We start from the raw sequence: 19,849 nt of genomic DNA, 5'->3' as shown, positions 1-19,849 counted from the left end.
CATCACGCTTTCCGAGCTGTCATGAACGAGGCGAAAATGGCAGTGTTGCCATATTTATTTGAATTTCAGTTGAAAATCATTTATATGGGAATACTGAAACATGCTGAGCATAAAATTTAAATATTTCTTCACGATTGGAAATCATTTCGAATAAATCGGTAGGATCTAATTTATATGTACATATGATTTGGATTTTAATTTTCATAAAATATAAATCTGAAAACTATGTTAGTACAGCGGTCATAATATACCTTTAACTCATCAATGACGCACATAAGCATTGTACTTACGCTACGCGGGCAACGACCTCATAGCATGGTCAATTTGGTCATTTTTAAGGAAGTCGGAGTGGTATTTGTTCTTGGTCTGGCCTTTAATGACACGAATGTTTTACCAACAGTGAGAAAAATTGACGGCGATACGGACGTTTAAGAGTTAGTCTGTAAAGTTCACGTCATGTTTTTCTATGATTAAAAAACGAATGGGATCTCAGAGTATGGCTTGAGAGATAACCGACTGCTTGCTATGGAATTGGGTTGTATCAATCAAACCGAACGCGATAAGAGCTAGCTTCAGGTGCCAGAGTAGAGCGTTTTTTCATGATCCGATTTTCAGTACGTTTTGTGTAAATTTTGAATCTTACATTTCGTTGTACAATCACAATCATGTTCGTTGAATCAGTTCGTAGTAGATTGTTCCAGTTACCAATGCTGCCCACCGATTGTTTAAGGGCATTCGTTCCTTCGTAAAAGCAATGATGAGGGCTGATAGTTAATCACCATCGAAAGCACTTGAACTGATGTTCTTCGGAGAAGGATTCAGTTGGGGTTGATTATTGGTACTGTATGTACCGGAACCTCCCCCTACTTGTGATTAGGGCTTCCATAAAGAAGTACAACACAACACATAGCTTTTTATTTTATCGTCTTTCCTTTATTTTCCGAATCTCTAGAGTGAGAAACATAAATATATAGAGAGAGAGAGAGAGTGAACGAAAGAAGAAGTCGGCTTCATTTGGTAATGCTGATGAATGTATGTCAATCATGCATTACTACATGAATGTACCACAATGTCCGACTCCTATCTCCCGCCAAATCGCTTATTTCGGAAATATCACCCGATGGTTGGTTACTAATGTGTGTGTTGTTGGTTTTTGTTTTGATTGAACATTGAAAATTGAAATATTCTTAAATATCCCACTAAATTGTGTCCGTAGGAGCAATTTCCACCAAGTCATTGCCAACATTTTTTCAGGTGTCGAACGTTCGTGTTTGTTTAGTTTGTGTACTTTGTCGCGGTTTGGTTTGCAACCTCATGTGTTATTGTTTCCTTTCTTTTTCGTACGATTGTGTACCTTGTGTAGCCGTGTTTATTTTTAATATTATTTTTCGCATTCGGTCACACACATTTGCTTCTGGATCGCTTTTCGGTGTAAACCCTCTAATGTTTCTACTATTGCTGCTATTAAACGACAATAACGCTACATATTTCGCATCGTGTGCCCGTTGTCCCTTTTTTAAACTCGCCTAATTATCGCGCTGCCTTGAATGCGCTAATATTCCGTATTATTCCGGTCCAATATCAATAACTTTTACCACAATACATTTAAAAATTGTAGCTTATAAGCTAACTGTGTTTTTTTTTGTTTCTATCATACAAATAATAACTTAATATTGCTCTTATCGAATGAAAAAATCATATACGAAGCTCAATAGCATAAGAATATACATATAACAACGACCGTTAAGCGATTTCATTCTTAACTTTCAACGACGAACTGCGCACAAGCTACCTCTTTTCCTGGTGACGCTTTTGCCGATCTTCATCTGCCGGGACAAATACTCAAAAGTGAAAACTTGAAGGTAACTGTTACGTATGTGCTACAGTAATGTACCGGTTTTATATTCGCATTATATTGGGAAACAACCACATAGATCGTCGGTACACGTTCGCTGTTCTAGCATTGACTACGAATATGGCAAAAACGCGCGCGAAATTTTCTAATGCTGCGCCAACAATTTTGCGGCTGTGTGACCAAGTCAAATAATTTGATGTTTTAGCTTTACTGTCTGCATCAGCAAATGCACTCATGATCGTGTTCCACTATGATGAATTTTGGCGAGAACTTGAAAACACTACTACATTTGCACTGTTGCCTCTATTGTGAATAACTGCAATGAATGCTTTTGAAGATAATAGCTTTGAGAGTAGAAAAACAATCGTTTAGATCCTACGCAAAACTGACTCAGGATTGTGTGTGATAATATATGGCCTATTGTAACAAAGAGTATTGCACATGTTCGATACTTATTGGACCGCTAGTATCCCGTATTTTATTCTACTTGCATTAATACTACCGATTTATCTGTTTTTTTTCTTCTTGTGACTATTTCGTATTCTTTGTGAGAAGCTTATCGTGGATGGATTCTTGTTCTGCTAACAATATGCCAATATTTTAATAATTCGTTATCTGGAGGGTGATACTCTTCGAATGCATTTTGAGCAAATTTCGTTATTATGTCTTATCAAACGTGTTCCATTTGGTGATCGGATCGTCGTTTCATACGCTCGTGCGTACGTCGTATGAGCATGCAATTAATTTGGTCTTTGCGTCTTTTTCCGAGTTATCGCACTCATTCTCTAAAAATACAAAGCCACAAAAGGCAACGGGCTAGATCAACACCGCACTACTAGGTTGTGCCGTCGCTAACGACTTGACTACGTAAAATCCGTATCAGATGCACTCCGGTGTCGCGTACATCCGGCCACTGCCGCACAATTGCTATCAGCACAAGTGTGCAGAACAGCGTCGTGAGCACACGCAGCCGTGTTTTGAGAAATGGCACTATAATCCCAGCAACCGTAGCCACCAGGAGCAGGATCACCTGCAACACGGTCAGCACGACGTTGATCAGCTTGACCACCACGGCACGCGCGTTCGAGTTGTAGATGCCTTCAACCGTCACGTACTGCTGCTGGGACAGTTGCTCCATTTTCGAGATGCGCGTTTGGCAATTCTCGAGGATCTCGTTCACGTCGCGTAATCGCTCGTCGCTCTGATATTGCACCTTCTCCTCGAGGTCGGCGATCGCTTGTTTCAAGTTTTCTCTCTCGTTCTGGTGCAACTCCGAGAGATCGTTGATTTGCTCTTCCAGCCGATCCGCTCGATACCGCTCGTTTTCCAGCGACATCGAAAGCTCCGAGACATCCTTCTGGATCAGCTCGACCCGGTCAAGCCGCTCCTTCAGCTTCTGGTATTCATCGCGCAGCTCGGCTAGGGCTTTGTAATTGACGCAACGCTGGCTGCAACTCAACCGATGCTTATCCGAGCCGAGCGGGATGCTATCACTTGTAACGCTGCTACATTCACTATCGTGCTCGCTGTACTTTCCTCCAGGGCCAGGCCCGTGATGACGATGGCCCGAGGACATTGCATGCAACTGCTGATGTTGTCCTGCTGCTTGCCCATGAGCACCACCTGCCCGTCTGCCTTCGCTGTCACTTATGCTAGTGTTATGTTGATTGCTTTGCCCTGTCCCTGCGCCAGGACCACTAGTGTTCGGTGTCGTTTGCTGCCCCTCCGCACCACCCGTAACGTCCATCCCGGAGAGCTCGCTATCAGCAGCACTCCCAGTGTACCAAGTCGACGTTAGCTGATTAATGTTATCCGCACTGCCGAACTTGTTCCGTATAAGATGGGCGAATTTACGTGGTTTCGATATCACAGTAGCCGATAGGCCAGTCACCCCATGCCGAATATTGCCCCCGACGTTTCTCAGCCCCTGACCAACGTCCCGGAGCATCTCGCGAGGTTGCAGAAAGCTCTGCTGCTGCTGACTGGTTGCGGTTGCAAGCTGTTGAAGATTGGGCGGTAAGGTCTGGCTACCGCCCGTTAGTTGTACACCCTGTTGTTGCTGTTGTTGCTGCTGCTGCTGCTGCAGCAGCATGTTGTTAGCAGCAGCTGCAGCCTGTTGCTGTTGTTGGTGCTGCAGCTGCTGTGAATGTTGCTGCTGGTGTGCAGCCTGCTGTTGTTGTTTTTGTTGCGTTTGCTGCATATCCTTGTAGCGCTTGTTGTACGATTCCAGCTTCTTCTGCAGTTGCGAAATGTTGTTGGCGCTTTTCTGGTTCTTTTTCTCGAACACCGCCTTGATGCGTTGCAGCTGCTGTTTGTCGGCGTTCGCCGCAAGCTTCAGATACTCGTTCACGTTGGAATCGCGAGTTTCCTGCTCCTTGCGGATCAGCTCCTTCGTGCAGGCGATCTTGGTCGTGATACGATCGTACGCCAGCGGGGCACTGCTCCCCCGGGAGTGTCCTTTATGGTGCACATTACCGTGCGCCTGACCGGTGGAACCGGCCAGCCCAGTGCGCTCTATCGAATCATTGCTGTGCTGCGAAACAGTCGTAACATTACCGTCTATTTCCTCCAGCAACGGTCCGACACCGGAAAGGTTGCTGTAGTCCACGGCCATCGCGCCCCTCATCATTTCCTCCAAACCACTTCCACCACTGCCGCTGGTTACCGTTGTACTGCCAATCGCGGACGAATTGGCCGTCGCAGGCGTGGTTGTTGTCGCTGTCGTTAGCATCTCCATCGTCGTCGTAGTCATTGCCAGCGGTGCTCTTCCACCCACTGGTGTCGTCTCCTCCCGTGTCCTTTCTGTGCGGAGCTTATCTCTCCGGCCGCTCTCGCTGCCTCCACCACCGCAAGCACCGGTGCTGCTGCCACTGCTGCCTAATCGTTGCTGCCTTGGCTGATGATTCCGCCCCGCCGGACTGTGAATCCGTCGATAATGCGATGTTGTGCTGCTTTCGTCGAACTGTTGCTTTTCCAGCCTACTACGATTATTAGCACTACTCTCGGCTGCCGTCGCGGAAATGTTGTGTCCCCCCTGTAGGAGGCCTATCTGTGGTGAAGTCGAGTCCAGAAAACTAGTTCTCGTTGAGGGTCCCGTCACTGCGTCCTCACCGTCATGTAAATCCATCCGTTGCTCGCAGTCAGTCTCCTCTTCGCCTTCACTTTGTCGATAATTGTTGCGGTGACGCGACACACACGCACGCCCAACGTGTACCGTCGTCCGCCGTTGTTCTATGTACGCGTAACGCACCGCGCACAACACCAGCAATCTGCTATGGCGCCGCCTGCTACCGCCACCGACTACCGCGACCACGGGGACAGCGCCCAATCACGGACGGTCGTCGCGACGTCTGAATGCACACCACCAATTTAGCTTAGCTTTTTACGAACGTACACCTGAGGGTTTTTCACTTTTACGACTATCCCTAGGGGTTGGACCCGGAGTGTACTCTACCTCCTACATCCACCGGATCGCCGGAGAGTAGCTGCCTGCCGTACGCGGATGCCTTTTTTGTCTTCCTTTTGCACTATGTGTGCGCGCTTTGTTGTCGTCTTGGCGAACGCTGGCTCCGATTAGTGAGTGGGGAACTGTGACTGATGATTCATGCTTTGAGTTTCTTCTCTCCGTACCGTGTCGTAATGACGCCCCTGTTATGCTTGTTCAATTTACTACAGTACACAGGCACGCTGGAGCGACACCGACACCTGTACTTTCTGGCGGATCTACGGCTTGCTTGCATAACGACGCTTGCAAAAGGGTTGCTGCGTTGCCCCAGTCAAGCGGCTGATCGGAAGGATTTATTTTGGTTGCCAGCCAGGATCTCTGCGTGGTAGTGCATTTCCTGACGGTCCAGAGCTTGAGAGCCTGTGTGTTGTGCCGCTATCGTGCTGGTGCTGCTTGAAGCGACAAAATTTAACCCTTCTGCGCGCGCGTGTGTGTGTGGATATGTACTACACCTAATCGACCACTTCCCTAGTCACCACCGGCCGTCGTTAAATGTCAATTAGACACAAATCGCATAATTGAGATAACGACTGGGTAACGCACCTTTTTTTCCCCTCCCCACAAAGCCCAAAAGGGTTCTTCTTCAACCCGCCTGGCGTGCGTTTCTGCTGTTCGCTAGATGAGCAACCGTTTCGAATGCATCATTGCACCGATGCATCAAAGGACACTGCTTTGTCGTTGTGGGTTAACCCCCCACGGGAAGACTTGCTTCCCACTACTGTCCGCCTGCGGCAAAGATGCGATGCATCTCGCGTTTGCCAAAAGTTTCGCTTGCACCCTCTTCTGGACCAGCCAACTGAGTGGATAGTACGTTTTTTTCTCGCTTTTGTAACATTCACGCAACCCTCCCCTCTCCCAGCGAAGGTCGGTCGGCAGCTGCAATCAAGGCGAAGGAGGCGTTTTTTTACGCACTCTTTTTTCGTTTCACTTTGTTGCACGGGTCGTGTTCTCTGACCGCTGCGGAGCGCGATATATGGGCACTGACTGAATCACATTTCACAACAATCGCGAACCCCTCCAGCGAATTTCAGCCGACTCACGGGGTCCATTTGCAGCGCGCCTTGGGCGAGGAATATCCTGTTCGTTCGATGGGTGTCCCCCGTGAATCGAGCAGCGCACACACTCCGCGGATTTTTCTTTTCCGTTCCGGAGGCCCTGTTGTTCTCGTTTCGTTTCGGCTGCCCTTGTCGTCGTCGTCGTTTCGGGTGGCCGTCTGTCCACTCTGCCTTCTGGCTTCTGACAATTTAGACAGGCAATTATATTGTGCTGCGCGTGAGAAAAGAGCGAAAGAGAGCACGCGCTCACGATGAAAAGGGAGTGCCGAACGAAGCGAAGAATGACAGCTTTTATTCGCCGCTTGCGCAGTTTTTGTTTTTCGCCCCACCGATTTTCGCCCGCCGTGCTGTCACTTCAAATAGAGGCGATGTACGTTGAATCGCTTACCACCGCACCTGCATTGTATTCGAGGAAATATCGGCCAGCGAGCGTACGAAATGTGGATCGCACATATTGCACGCCCATAGCAGAGAGAGGGAAAAAATAAAACCATCTGTAAACGAGATATCAAGGCGCGTGATGTTTATGTTGGTCCGTCACACAACGCTTACCGATAAGCGAGAATATTGATTTTTATGCCACGATAACGCATACGGCTGTGTAATTGGTTGATTAGTTAAAGCTGTACGTCGATGCTGCCTGATAAACAGGGTTTGAGGGTCGAATTTGTGACTCATGCTTTGAAAATGTTCAATGATTGAAGCTTGCGCGCTTATCATTATTTATGGGCAAGTTTATCTATCCTGTGGGAGGGAGAACAAGCCACCTGAAAGACTGTAAAGTGCGCAAGAAATAGTTTCAATTCGTTTTATTTCTTGTTAATAGTTCATTGGACAAAAAAATGGTTTCAAGTTCACAGTTTTATAGTAAACTGCAATTGTTTCTTGTTGATCGTTCTCTACACAGGTATCACGTGGCTCATTCCGGCTGGTGGAAAGCGAACTAATCGACAAGCTCGACTTACTTATTAGCGAAAACAAGGGCGATGACGAATACCGGGAGCTGTTTAGCACGATGTAAGTAACAGGCCTTACCCTTAATGCAAGCATATCGAATCAACCCTATCAATTAGGAGATGAAAAAAAAACAAGTTGTAGGAGAAAAAATTGGAATTCTCAAACGATCAATTTTTTTCTTATATCACAAATATCTTATATAACAAATCACAATATACTAACATATATCGCTTTTCTTAATTGTACCATTATGACTCGTAACTAACGCTAACTGTGTCTCTTATCACGCGTGCATTGCTCTCGGTGATCAATATCTGCATACTACTCATCATCACCAATTTCATGTTCATCATCCTGCGCTCGATCATCGCCGGTCGGTTGGTGGCTCAAACTGTTCTACAAAATGCGTCCCTGTCGTGTTTTTTTCTCTCTCTCTCTCTATTTTGTTTGTGCCTATCCACATTGAAAACACAACAACGGCATACGCACATGTGCACCCGAACTAACTGTAGGGAGCAACTGTGTTTAGCGTAAGTTATCAACGTACCCCTAATGTGCTCCTTGATAAATGTGTGCTCTTTGTTTCTAATAACACAACAAAAAGAAAGACACAGTGGAATGCAAACAATAAATGCACTTAATATTGTTTTTCAATTTACTGAACTTTTTTTTTTAATACGCCACTGTTCGGCACGGAAGTTTGCTGGAACGCGTCCAAACCGAGAATCCTTCGTGGCGCGAGTCAGGAATTGCATTCATTTCCTCCGTGACCCGGCTGCTGGAACGGCTGCTTGACTACCGAAGCGTCATACAGGGCGACGAGAATCGCGACAAGCGTATGACCTGCACCGTCAACCTGCTCAACTTCTACAACGACGAGATCAACCGGAAGGAGATGTACATCCGGTACATCTACAAGCTGCTCGATCTGCATCTTGGCGCCGAAAACTACGTCGAAGCCGGGCTCACGTTGAGGCTGTACGCCGACATGCTTTCCTGGGACAGCGAGAACGTGACCGATGAATCGAACGGCCCTCGCGAGTGGGAGCAGAAGGAGAAAATCTACAAAAATGTAATACACGTTTTCGTGTCACGTGGCTACCGAGGCTTATGGCATTGTGTTTTTCTTCCTTTGGTTCGTACTTGCTACAGATCATCAGCTATTTCGATAAGGGCAAATGCTGGGAAAAAGGCATCCCACTCTGCAAGGAGTTGGCAGTATTCTACGAGCGGAAGCGCTTCGATTACAACCGGCTCAGCGATGTGCTGGTGCAGGAGGCAAAGTTTTTCCAGAACATTCTGACTCAGCTGCGCCCCGAACCTGAGTATTTCCGTGTCGGATACTACGGCACCGGTTTTCCATCATTCGTAAGGGTAAGCATCACTGGGGGAAGATTTCGATCGATTTCGGTATTGAATGGTGGATGTGTTTTGTTTCTCTTTTTCGATGCTTTCGTTTTCGAACTCTCAAGAACAAACAATTCATCTACCGTGGGTTAGAGTACGAACGCATCGGTGCATTCATACAGCGCCTGCAGACTGAGTTCCCAACGGCGCAGATTCTGGATAAGAAGCAGTACCCACCGGATGGTTCGATACTGAACTCGCCCGAGCAACGGTTTCACGTCGTGAACGTGCGCCCAATCGCTGATCCGTACCACCTGAAGAGCGCTAAAGTAACCGTGCCGGAGAAAATTTCCAAATACTACGAGGTGAACGACGTGACACGCTTCCAGTACGATCGCCCGGTGCACAAGGGCACGGTTGACAAGGACAACGAGTTCAAGTCGCTGTGGATCGTTAGGACAATCTACGAGACGTCCCAACCACTGCCGGGTATTTTGCGATGGTTCGAGGTTAGCAAGACGTAAGTACTCCATTCCCGCCGTTTGCTGCAAAATGGCCTGTAACTAACGTGCACCGATGTGTACCGTTTCAGATCCGAGCACGAGCTGACACCGGTAGAATTCGCCTGCGAAACGATTGCCAACGTGAACAAAGAGCTGTCCGATCTGATCGTGCAGTATCGGTTGGACCCGAAACGGAATCTCAATCCGTTTACGATGCGCCTGCAGGGATCGGTCGATGCGAACGTTAACGGTGGCTTCAACAAGTACCAGGACGCGTTCTTTTCGGAGCGTTTTGCCAAATCCACCGAGGGGCGTGATCAGAGCGTGCACGTGCAACGGCTAAAACGTTTGATCTTTGAGCAGATGCAAATCCTCCGTCAAGCGCTGGAACTGCATCGCAGTCTCGCTCCCGAACAGGTGCTGCCGCTGCACAACCGCTTGTCCGAAGCGTTCCTGGAGCTGGAGAAAAGTACGGCCGAGTGGAAGACAAATATTACCATTCCAACGAAACCGTTGCCACCGTTACCGATCGGCCAGCCGCAGCAGGGCACACCGACGGGTGTGGGTGGTACGGGCAGTATGAACGGTGGAAAACTGGGCACGACAATGAACGGTGGGGCCCTGCAGGAGCTAACCTACTTCCCGGAGGACTACGACGGGACGTACATGTCGGTGAACAAGAAGGCACTCTCACTGTCAGGCATCGTTCCGATGACGGCCCTTACGTCTTCTCCGATACCGCATATTCCGCCACGTGACAGCACCGGCGGTGGAGCAGGACCACCTGCAGTTTGTTCGCCTACCGCACCACCGTTGCCACCACGTGGCCATACGCCGGACAAGCGGAGCTCTAATCCGATGCCATTCACCGAATACGTTGAACAGCAGCAGTTGCAACAACAGCAGCACAGTTTGCCGGGAAAGAATCGGTCGAAGAAGTACTCGCTGTATGAAATATCCCTAAACGACTGTGGCAACTACGGTAGCCCGAGAGCACTGAACGAGTATAGACAAGGGTTTTATCGTGATTCGGGCATTTCCACCAGCACGCAGGAGTTGAACAATCTGAACAGTGCATCGCAGGCCGGTGCGGGTGCAATTGTTGGCTCGCACGGAGAAGGCTGTGTACAGACACCGCAACAACAGCACTACCATTACCCGGCATCGGGAACAACTCCGCATGACGATTACAATATTATTGCCAACGGTAACACGTTGCCTGCGATGTCCCAGCCATCGGTGCGTGGCCACCAGAAGACGAACTCCAATCCAGAGGCATACCAGAGCATTCCAATGACACAGGCTGTAGGAGTGTCGTCGCCATCGTCGGGCGGAACAACGGTGGCTCAACCACCGCCACCGATACCGCCAAAATCGGCATCACTACACCATCAGCATTCGTTGCCAGTTGCAACGAACAACAATAACTGCATCGCTTCCGGCGGTCTGCAGCATTTACCGGCGCATGGGGCGCACTATCATCACCACCAGCGTAACCAATCGCTCAACCTAAGCACCAACAGCTCGTCCGACGGCGAGCAGTTGAGTTTGAACGACATCAGTCCCGCACCGCCGCCAATGTTTAACGACAACTTTAGCGATTCGTTCAGCGACGAGTGCGACAATCCGGCAACCGGTCAGCAAGCTAAAGCAGTGGCTCCTAGCCCAGGGCGCAGTATCGCAGGAGCCCCAGGATACGTGCTGAATGGTGGATCGATGTCGTCGGGGGAGGTCCTCGAGATGGGCTCGATCACAACGACCACAACAACGACCACCATCATTTCCTTGCGGCGGGACGATGAGGATGAAATCTTTTACTAAGCCCAAGGTGTGTCCTTGGCGTCCTTCACCATCCGCATCCCTGGGCATGGTTGAGAGATAGCAATATGGCTGGGTTACTTTGATAATGGTCGTATTCGATCGATGCTAGGATATGCGCACGTACGGTTGTACGGTATTATTTGTGAACAAACGCCACAAAGACCATTATACGGTGTGCTCGGGTGGAAATGTTTAAATCTAGTTCTAGCGCTCACGAAACAACTTCATACCAACGATAACTATATTCAGGAGGTGCGCAATTGTGAACCGGTTCATAATACCTGCGAAACTATTGCAAGCCATTTGCTCTATTTATATACAACTATATACATACATGCGCGCTCGTGCATACGAATGTTCGAATGCTCGAATTTCAGTGCAATATAAGTTAGCGACAAACCAATTCCATACAGTAAACATACCTCTATACATTTGCTCGTTTTCCCGCCAGTAACGAAAGGAATCTCTCAAGTAGGAACAGCCGAGATACATCGGCTCTCGTCTAGTAGTGAATATGTGTATGCGTGTGTGTGTGTGTCTGTTAAGAGTGAGAATCTATTTGCCAAAAATGAAAAAAAAACTTAGAATGAAAAAAAAAACTAAAATTAAGGAGAAAATGATAAGAAAATACTTTTGAGTAAAAAACGAAACAAAAAAAAGAAAGTAAAAAAGAAGGTGCTAGAAAACATACCCTCCAGAGCATTCGTGCGAATGCAAAACCGAGGAAGATGAAACCAAAAAAGATATTAACGAAACTGATTTGAAAATTTACGCTACGACAACAATCTATGTCAGGAAGGGACAGGTGAAAACGAGGGGTGAAGTTTAAGAGAAGGCGAGTAGAAGAAGTAACGCAAACGATCGTGATTTCAATCTAGTATTTTAGCCATCGGACATCCCGGGAAACTTCTCCAAGGGGGTTGGGCCCTGCAGCATAGAAATGAAGGCAAACGCGAGGTCGTCCTCGCCGGTGAGAAACCGATCGACGGAATGGTGAAGTTAGTTTTGATTCTAACCCGTAGGTAAGGTAGGCTAGAGCCTGACGATAGGATACTGTTGCAAGATATTCGCTCTATTTTTATCCTCATGTAACTATGCATATACATTTACATACAATAAATCAATACCTCTTCACGGCTTGTTCCAGTTTCTGGTTCTCGATTTGCAAAGGCTATCCTGCAGCATATTTTCCTAGTCAGTGAAACGGATCGAGAAACGATTCTTGAAAGTAAGTAATGCATTAGCGTTCGGGGTGAGAGGTGACAATGGGGAATTCATTCGAAAATTACATTGCAAGACAAGCGTAACGAATAATTCGAAAAGGGCAACGCACAGGAGGTTTTAAGGCATTGCGTGTGAATCGGTGTGAGCTTCCGGGATGATTCTGATTCTGTATGCGAACACCACTCACGGTCCACGTTTGCTGCTGTGCGTTTGGGAAAACGAACTACAATCATGTACACCCGAATTGCAATAACTAAATATAACCTATGCTACCAGAGGATTTTGGGTGCGGTATCGTGTTTAGCATGGACACATCCGAACAATGAAATGCGAAATGCCCACCTAAAATGGCTGCCAGTCATGGCCTACTCAACGCGAGGAATCTTCATTCTACGGTTTTGCTTTTTTATATATGCCCTAAACGCATCACACACTGGGTTTTCCTCTGCAAGATGCATCTCAAGCCAAACAGTTTCAGTAGTACGTGTCTAACATAAGCAGGTCAGATAACAGGACGTTACAAGGACCGACTTTGTTCCGCTTAATTTCAACTCCTTCGCTTTTTGCGCTGTTGTTTATTCACTTTTTATTAAGCATGTGTATATTCTCTGTTTAGTGAGTGGTGCTTAAACGTAGCAAAACATTAATCGCTTGAGCGATTGTGTAGTTTAACTTTAAATTAACAGTAAAGTGATAAAGTGCTGCCCTAGAGCCAATTTGATACTGACAAAAGGGATTTGATTCATCGTGAGTGGATCGTGAGCGTTTGATTCATCGGATGTTCCCGAAATTCAAATCGGCACAAAAGAGATCAGATATTCCAGACGGCGTACAAAACGAATTAAACAGTACATTTGTTCGGATGAATTTTCAATCATCACAACAAAAACTTCAGAGATTTCCATTTGAAAGTGTTCCCGGAATAAGTAACCAATTTGGAGAAAATTCGAATAGAAATCTCACATTATTCATTGAAAATAATTAATTTAATTTAAAATTAAAATCAAAAATTAAAAATAAAAATCGCGATTAAATAATCTACAGTTTTTTTTTGCTTTTTCTGAGACAAATATATTGTGGAATTGAGTACAATGAAAACGAATCGATATGGTGATCAATGCAAGAACGATCAACTGCAAGAACGGATATGATACAAGCTTTCCTACAGACAAGTCCTATAGACGCTTTACATTATTTAAAAGGTGTATGGAGTTTTATGAAAATGCTACATAAATCGCAATACATAAGAACAAAAACTTACAAACAAAATAAGCCCTATTGCTCCACGACTAACAACTTTTAACTTCTCCAAGGATAGCAGAAATAACATTGCAAATCAAAAAAAAAACTATTCGAAATTATGAGAGCCAATAAGCAAGAATTGTGCAAAGAGCTCCAACAAGATCTCCAAGAAGATAAAAATAAAGAAAGGTGCTTACCGTAAAAGTAACAGTTGTGTCGTCAGATGCAAACGTGAGAAAGAAAAAAAACTATGCTTACCACAATTCCTACATTATGGTACGGTAGGAAACGGAAAAAAATGAAACAATCCGATCGGAGGAGTGGATAAAGTATAAAATTTCGCAATGATTACAAAGGGTGGATCAAACGAGTTTGAATTCGTCTCTTCTATACAAAAAACAAGGAAGCATGCAAAATTCACGTACAATTTCGACTGGATTTAATTCAGTAAATGATGAACAAATTTGAAGTAAAATAGCAACAACTACCCAGTGTTACTTAAAACTAAGCAAATAACACGGTAGTGGTGCAAAAATTAAAAAAATACAAAAAAGGACTTATTTGATGAAATGTTCTTTGCTTGTTGAAAAGTTCCAAAAGTGCTAAAAAAACCAAATTGCTTTAAATATTTAAAGAAAATTAACAAACAAAAAATATATAATTTTTTGCAACATAGGAAATGCACAAGCAAACGCAAACAATTAAATTGCATTTCTACTATCCGAGTCACAACGAATCGAAATAGAGTGTAAATAAGCATAAGTTAGAGAAGATGCCATCGTAGTTGATTTTCTCGTTCTTGCTTTTCTTTCTCTCCTCGTTAGTGAGGGGATTAAATTTCACCCAGTAGACGTTTTTCGTATAGGATTTTTTTTACTTTTATTTCAACAAAAATACATCCTTTGTTAGTTATGATTTTGTTTTTGCTTCTCCCATGTTTTCCGTTTTTTTTTATTCCTGCTTAGTGTACGCCTTGATAGCGGTTACGTTAGTAGACAATATTGCCAATATTTGGAGTTGATTTTGATTCCATTTGTTTTTTGTGTTTGCGCTTCCTTGATCTCAGTGCCTGCGTGCCTACGCCGCTTCTGCACACGTATCGGCGCGTATAGATATTGCAAAAGAGCTACGCCAAGCGGATCGTGCGTGGTTTGCTTGTGATCCGATCTGCGATACGACGAGAGCACATCAATATACATCCCCGTCTTGGCCCTCGGCTCAGCGCAAACGTTGATTTCCAGCGTGCTTGTGTTTTACAAGGTTTATTTTTCCTGCGCGGTCGCTCTACGGAGTCGCGCGTTCGTTTGAAGAATGGAAAGAATTTCTACTACAATCAACAACGTTTGAACGGATTGACTTAAAACGCGAAACCACGCGTGCCTCGAAAGTTACGTTCGTCTAACAGTAATAGTATTGCATCGTTCATTAACCCAATATCAATAGGTTACACCTAGCGGGGCCCTTCTTGTCTACCTTTTATTTCGCTTTAACTACTACACATGGTTTTGTGTGTTTGTTTTACTTCTCTTTTGCTACTTCTTCACTGCATCTACCTGTAGAATGTATGAATGTATATTTTTACACCTTTTCGTTGTGAGTATATTTACCCCTTTGCCCGATTTGGAATACGGATCAAAGGCTCATCAACGCTGCTGATTTCGTTTTCCATGTTTTTTTTTGTTTTTCACTCGAGTTCTTTAAAGCGTACACACAAATGCACAATGCCACCGTGCCGCATTATGCTACGCCGCCGTCGTGTCTTCCACGTTTGGCCATTTGGATTTGACAAACAAACAACGAAAAAACATCATCATCATCATCATCATCATCTTATGCACTTAAAACCTTTGTTACCAAATCTTTCGCGATATGTAAATTTTCCTCTTTTATTTTTTGCTCAAGTCCTCCTCTCGATTGCGAGCGCTGGTCGTTCATTTCTATTTCAATCTATCGTGTTGTTTTTTTTCATTCTTCATCTTCTGCTACAGCTATCTTTCTTCTCTTAGCGAATAATTAGTTTTTTTTCCACGTTTCATCTTCCATAGCTTGTTGATCCATTCATTATTGTCGTTACGCGATCGTACACATCACATCAAGGCATTTAATGCACTCGCGTTTAGATGTCGTACGAAATTAAAGGATGCGCGATGATCGCGATCATGTTCAATACCCACGTGGGGATGTAAAAAGAGCCAGAAAATTAATAAAAATCGATGCGTTTACTCTGGATGAGTTGGGACGGCGCACGCCAATAGAGAATGCGCACAAACACCAGCTAATTTTTGCTCGATGGTCCTCTCTTTGCGACAGAATGTGAACAATGTCCATGTACGTGTACAAAAACTGTTTCCCAATAGCGCGTGTTTTTTGCTTTAATGAATGTGCTACTAAACAAACTGACATTGGTATAGTCGTGTTAAACAAAAAACAACAAAAAAAAACACAATTAGCAAAGGAGAGACAATTCTTCGCAATTACTACAACCCTACTACGGGTGCGGAAATACGGATCGCTACACAGTGGCAGCTGTTGCCGCCGGTTGTAAACTCTTACAGGATATACCTTCGCCCATCCGGCTCTGTCGATTAACGTGTGCGAAATAGTAACATAAATGCTGCGTTGGAAGCAGAAAAATGCGAGACCGGCGGAAGATGATCGGGCCGTGTGGAATAACGTGGAAATAGAGCGAAATGGGTACGAAGGTACGAATATTATAATGCTAGTCTGGAGTACTAGAAGCCCGCCACCACAAAATTAATCCCGTGCATTGCAACAACAACAACAACAAAAAAAACAGTCAGGCGAGACGAAGTTTATACTATATAAGAACACGATCACCGTGTCCGTCCGTGAAAGCAACGAAACATCATTTTCTATAGCTTACGTTTACGTTTCTTATTGCAATCACAATTGTAAATTTGCGTAATAATACATACATACATCGCGCGTGCCGGGATGTAGCTCGTGCGCGCGCGAAAACACGAGACAACATTGCATTTGTTAAAACGCAGCCCGCTCCTCGCGTAAATATGCCCTACATGTGGTTATTTCATAGTTTAAATATTCTCCCCTCGTTCGCGTTTAAACTTTACAATTTGCTTCACTCAGCGCATTATTCCATTTCACGAGTGTTTTCGTTTTGTGCAGAACGTTTCATAAAACACCCACACACGCGCTTAAAACGCCCGCCCCGCTGTAGATCTCCGTAAAAAGGGTTCGTTTTGAAAATATTTCGTTAGTTTTTTGTTTGTTTGTTTGCTATACCAAAAACGTTTGAAAATAGTTCCTTACGCACTCGTTTTACGTTTCGTTATGAACAGTGCTTGAATGCAATATTTGAATGCTTCACAGTCTGTGCTACACAACACTGAATTTCCTTCTCGATTCCGCTCGATCATGATACCCTGTTAATGTTTCCGTTCAATGCAGTAGTTTAGGACAATCGTCCCAGTGTAAAGGGGAGCTCAGGCCCGCGGTGGGGCTGAGCAACTGTATGCATTTTTTTCGCTTTCGCTTTTGCTCCTTTATCATAATGTAAAAACAATCAAACCACTTTTAAACCGGTCACCGTTCGTCCTTCGCTCTGGGAATGATGTGTGTGTGTGTAAGGAAAAACAGTAAACAAAATGGCCAACCTAATGCCGTTCACTTGTGATTGACCGCAATGACAAAGGTGGAAGTGTAAATATTTGGAAAGTCCGCCGTCCTGTTGCTGTTCTGCAGCAAATGTGATTCTTTACGTTTTGTGAACGTACGGCGGTTTGCCAACGATCGTCCAGCATAATGTTGGCAGCGGCAGAACATCAAATACTGATTCAGTTCGGTAAATGTGATCCTCCTGTTTGCGGATCCAGACAAACACGGATCGCGCGCCCCGCCACGTTTTTAGCTAATTGATTTGCTTCCCTACCTAAATGACTAAATTGTATGTTGAAACCTAGCAAGGAAATATAACACAAAATAATATCGTTCATACACGTGTAGGCCGCATTGGTTAGATAGGTTTGCCGTGATGGGGAGTGCGTGAACATGCGACAACCGACACCGTGGTGTTTGGCAGGTGTGTCCACGTGCACAAGGATAACCGGGAGTTGGATGGAACGAGGAGCGAAGGTCCTCAGGAACCGCAGGGGGCCTGCAATGAAAACCCTGCACTAGTTGGTGGGAGAGTTGATTGGGTTGGCTTCTGGAGGATTACGTTCTATGTGTCCCTTTTATCATTGCATCACATCACATGTGAAAAGGGAACAAACGGCAGCAAGGCAAACGACGGTCTTTAACTGGACGCTCATTTTTTTTCTTCTATCTCTCTCTATCTCGCACGCTCTCGCTTCTATACACACTAATATATCCTATGCGGGTGCATCGTCCACCAACTGTGCTAGTAACAAGGGGCCGCCAATGGTTTGGCCGGGCCGGCGTGGGATCATTGAAACGCGTTGAATGCCCCAAAACCAGCGCCACCCCCGGCGGATGTGGAAGAGTTGCTACTATTGCCATTCAGAAAGACACCTCCACCGATGCCGCCGACGCCACCGCCGCTGCCACCACCACCCATCATCATCCCCACGGGGGGTTGCCGCTGCTGCTGCTGACCGGGAGCCATCATAAAACTGGCCGGCATTGCCATACCGGCACCATACGGTGACTGGGGGCTCAACGGTGTTGCCGGTTGGTGCACCGGACTCGAGTTGATGCTCTTTAGCTGATTCATCGAAAGTGCGCTCGAACCGGCTGCGCCTCCACCGGAACCACCACCACCTCGACCGCCGCCTTTGGCGCCGTTGCCGAGCAGATTGTCCAGGTTGATGTTGATGTTGCCGGCGTTTTTCCAGGTTGTACCGACGTTCGCCGCTGCAGTCGGCGGCTGCTGCTTGCCCTGACCCAGCAACAGGGACTGATTGTTGTTGGCATGGTTGGCGCTTGCATTGGCCGCTAGAAGGGGCGTGGGCTGCAACAAGCCGCCGGTTCCGTTGTTTATGGGTGAAAATAGGGTCGCTGCAAAAAGGGAATGATATGAACCATGCGAATCGAACGAATTAGTAACATGGTCATGTGGGAAAAGGGAAACGAAGAGAGAGAGAGAGAGAGACCACCATAACCTAAGAAAACAGCAAAAGACAAATGTTGTCATCATTTTTTTGTTGTGGCTTCGATCTGGCTGCCTCCTCTAAGTATTTTACCACAGGGCCACAGGACCTTGACCATTTCGCGTTGATCAAGCGATTGATTATGGCATGCGACACGGGCTTTTGTGGTGTCCTGAGTGGTATGTCCTCGGTCAAAGGTCGGTGGGCATATCGACGCCACCTGGGGTGACAGAACAGCCACCCACCCACACATGCATGCGAAAACGAAAAAAAATGCTGACCTGACCTATGTGTTTACATTGCCATTGGTCGCACCCTCAAGGACCACTGGGTACCTCCTCGTCGAGCGACAATTACATTCGCTTTCGACGCAGCATGAAATCCTTGTTGGAACACGCTCCTAACAGCTTTCTTGTCATCCCCACGATGATTCGCAACGGAAGAGATGCTAAACGGCTGGCAAGAGACGAGTATAAAAGTGCACAAGCTAACGCTCCATGCAAACAAGTAGTGCCGGTCTGCGCGTCGGGATACACATCGCTCCAGCGGGATTTAGTGGCCAGTGGCCTTCGGTTCGTGAGAAAGCCTTCCTCAAGTTCAGTCAGCACCGAAATGAGCCACACGCCATCCGTAATGGCGCTTCCCGCAAGCAGACGAAAGCCCGTTTTACTCTGCTGTGCCCTGCTAGTCACGTTATACGGGACAATGCCGGCAGCAGCTCAGCACAATCACGCCGATGAAACGTGTGAAACGCTTCCGTCGGAAATACATCTTATAAAAGGTGAGAAACATTACCGTACCCCGTACGGTACGCCTGCTATCCGTGTGGCGGTGACAAATAAGGACACTTTCTCTTCTCACTAGAGGAATACGACGAGCTGGGCCGCCTGTATCGTACGTGCAACGGTGACGTGACAGTCAACAAGTGCGAAGGCAAGTGCAATAGCCAAGTGCAGCCGTCGGTCATCACGGCGACAGGATTCTTGAAGGAGTGTTACTGCTGCCGCGAGTCGTTTCTCCGTGAACGGCAACTCCAGCTAACACACTGCTACGATCCGGATGGCGTACGGATGACCGATCACGAGTCGGCCACGATGGAGATACGCCTTAAGGAACCGATCGATTGTAAGTGCTTCAAGTGTGGTGAAATGGTACGTTAATGCAGCACGCGCACGATGTCGCTCGAAATGCATTCCATCACCAGCATCTAATGCAGTTTGGAAACAGTATGGAAAACAAAGCATAAAAAA

The 19,849-nt window shown here is 46.1% G+C and overlaps 4 protein-coding genes across 5 annotated transcripts in view; 2 read left to right on the top strand and 2 right to left on the bottom strand.

Moving 5' to 3' along the window:
* Positions 1-11,717, top strand: part of LOC128731880 (dedicator of cytokinesis protein 3) — a 49,152-nt gene extending 37,435 nt beyond the window's left edge. The window contains exons 6-11 of the mRNA XM_053825032.1: positions 7,323-7,432; positions 7,885-7,902; positions 8,072-8,444; positions 8,525-8,746; positions 8,845-9,239; positions 9,312-11,717. Of these exons, the coding sequence (XP_053681007.1) occupies positions 7,323-7,432; positions 7,885-7,902; positions 8,072-8,444; positions 8,525-8,746; positions 8,845-9,239; positions 9,312-11,043 (2,850 nt within the window). The 3' untranslated portion in view covers positions 11,044-11,717. The remainder of the gene's footprint in view (positions 1-7,322; positions 7,433-7,884; positions 7,903-8,071; positions 8,445-8,524; positions 8,747-8,844; positions 9,240-9,311) is intronic.
* On the bottom strand, positions 923-5,570 carry LOC128731881 (transmembrane and coiled-coil domains protein 2). 2 transcript variants are annotated; one of them, XM_053825034.1, is made up of 2 exons: positions 4,027-5,570; positions 923-3,822 (listed from the first exon to the last, which is right to left on the bottom strand). In XM_053825034.1, the coding sequence occupies exons 1-2, from the start codon at positions 4,980-4,982 to the stop codon at positions 2,691-2,693; spliced, it is 2,088 nt and encodes a 695-aa protein (XP_053681009.1). In that variant the 5' UTR covers positions 4,983-5,570; the 3' UTR covers positions 923-2,690. The 2 variants fall into 2 exon arrangements, with proteins under 2 accessions (XP_053681009.1, XP_053681008.1); XM_053825033.1 differs by having other exon boundaries at positions 923-5,570.
* A 6,218-nt stretch (positions 11,718-17,935) lies between the features above and the next one.
* LOC128724243 (ubiquitin-binding protein Rv1468c-like) lies at positions 17,936-18,717 on the bottom strand. The gene is made up of 2 exons (XM_053817994.1): positions 18,693-18,717; positions 17,936-18,507 (listed from the first exon to the last, which is right to left on the bottom strand). Exons 1-2 carry the CDS (start codon positions 18,715-18,717, stop codon positions 17,936-17,938), a joined length of 597 nt encoding a protein of 198 aa, XP_053673969.1.
* Positions 18,718-19,232: 515 nt separating this feature from the next.
* On the top strand, positions 19,233-19,759 carry LOC128721880 (partner of bursicon). Its single transcript, XM_053815681.1, has 2 exons — positions 19,233-19,380; positions 19,464-19,759. The coding sequence occupies exons 1-2, from the start codon at positions 19,233-19,235 to the stop codon at positions 19,757-19,759; spliced, it is 444 nt and encodes a 147-aa protein (XP_053671656.1).
* The last annotated feature ends 90 nt before the right edge of the window (positions 19,760-19,849 follow it).

The sequence above is a fragment of the Anopheles nili genome, chromosome 2, assembly GCF_943737925.1.
Source record: "Anopheles nili chromosome 2, idAnoNiliSN_F5_01, whole genome shotgun sequence".
NCBI classification, from domain to species: Eukaryota; Metazoa; Arthropoda; class Insecta; order Diptera; family Culicidae; genus Anopheles; species Anopheles nili.
This window is presented reverse-complemented; position numbering and strand designations above follow the sequence as displayed.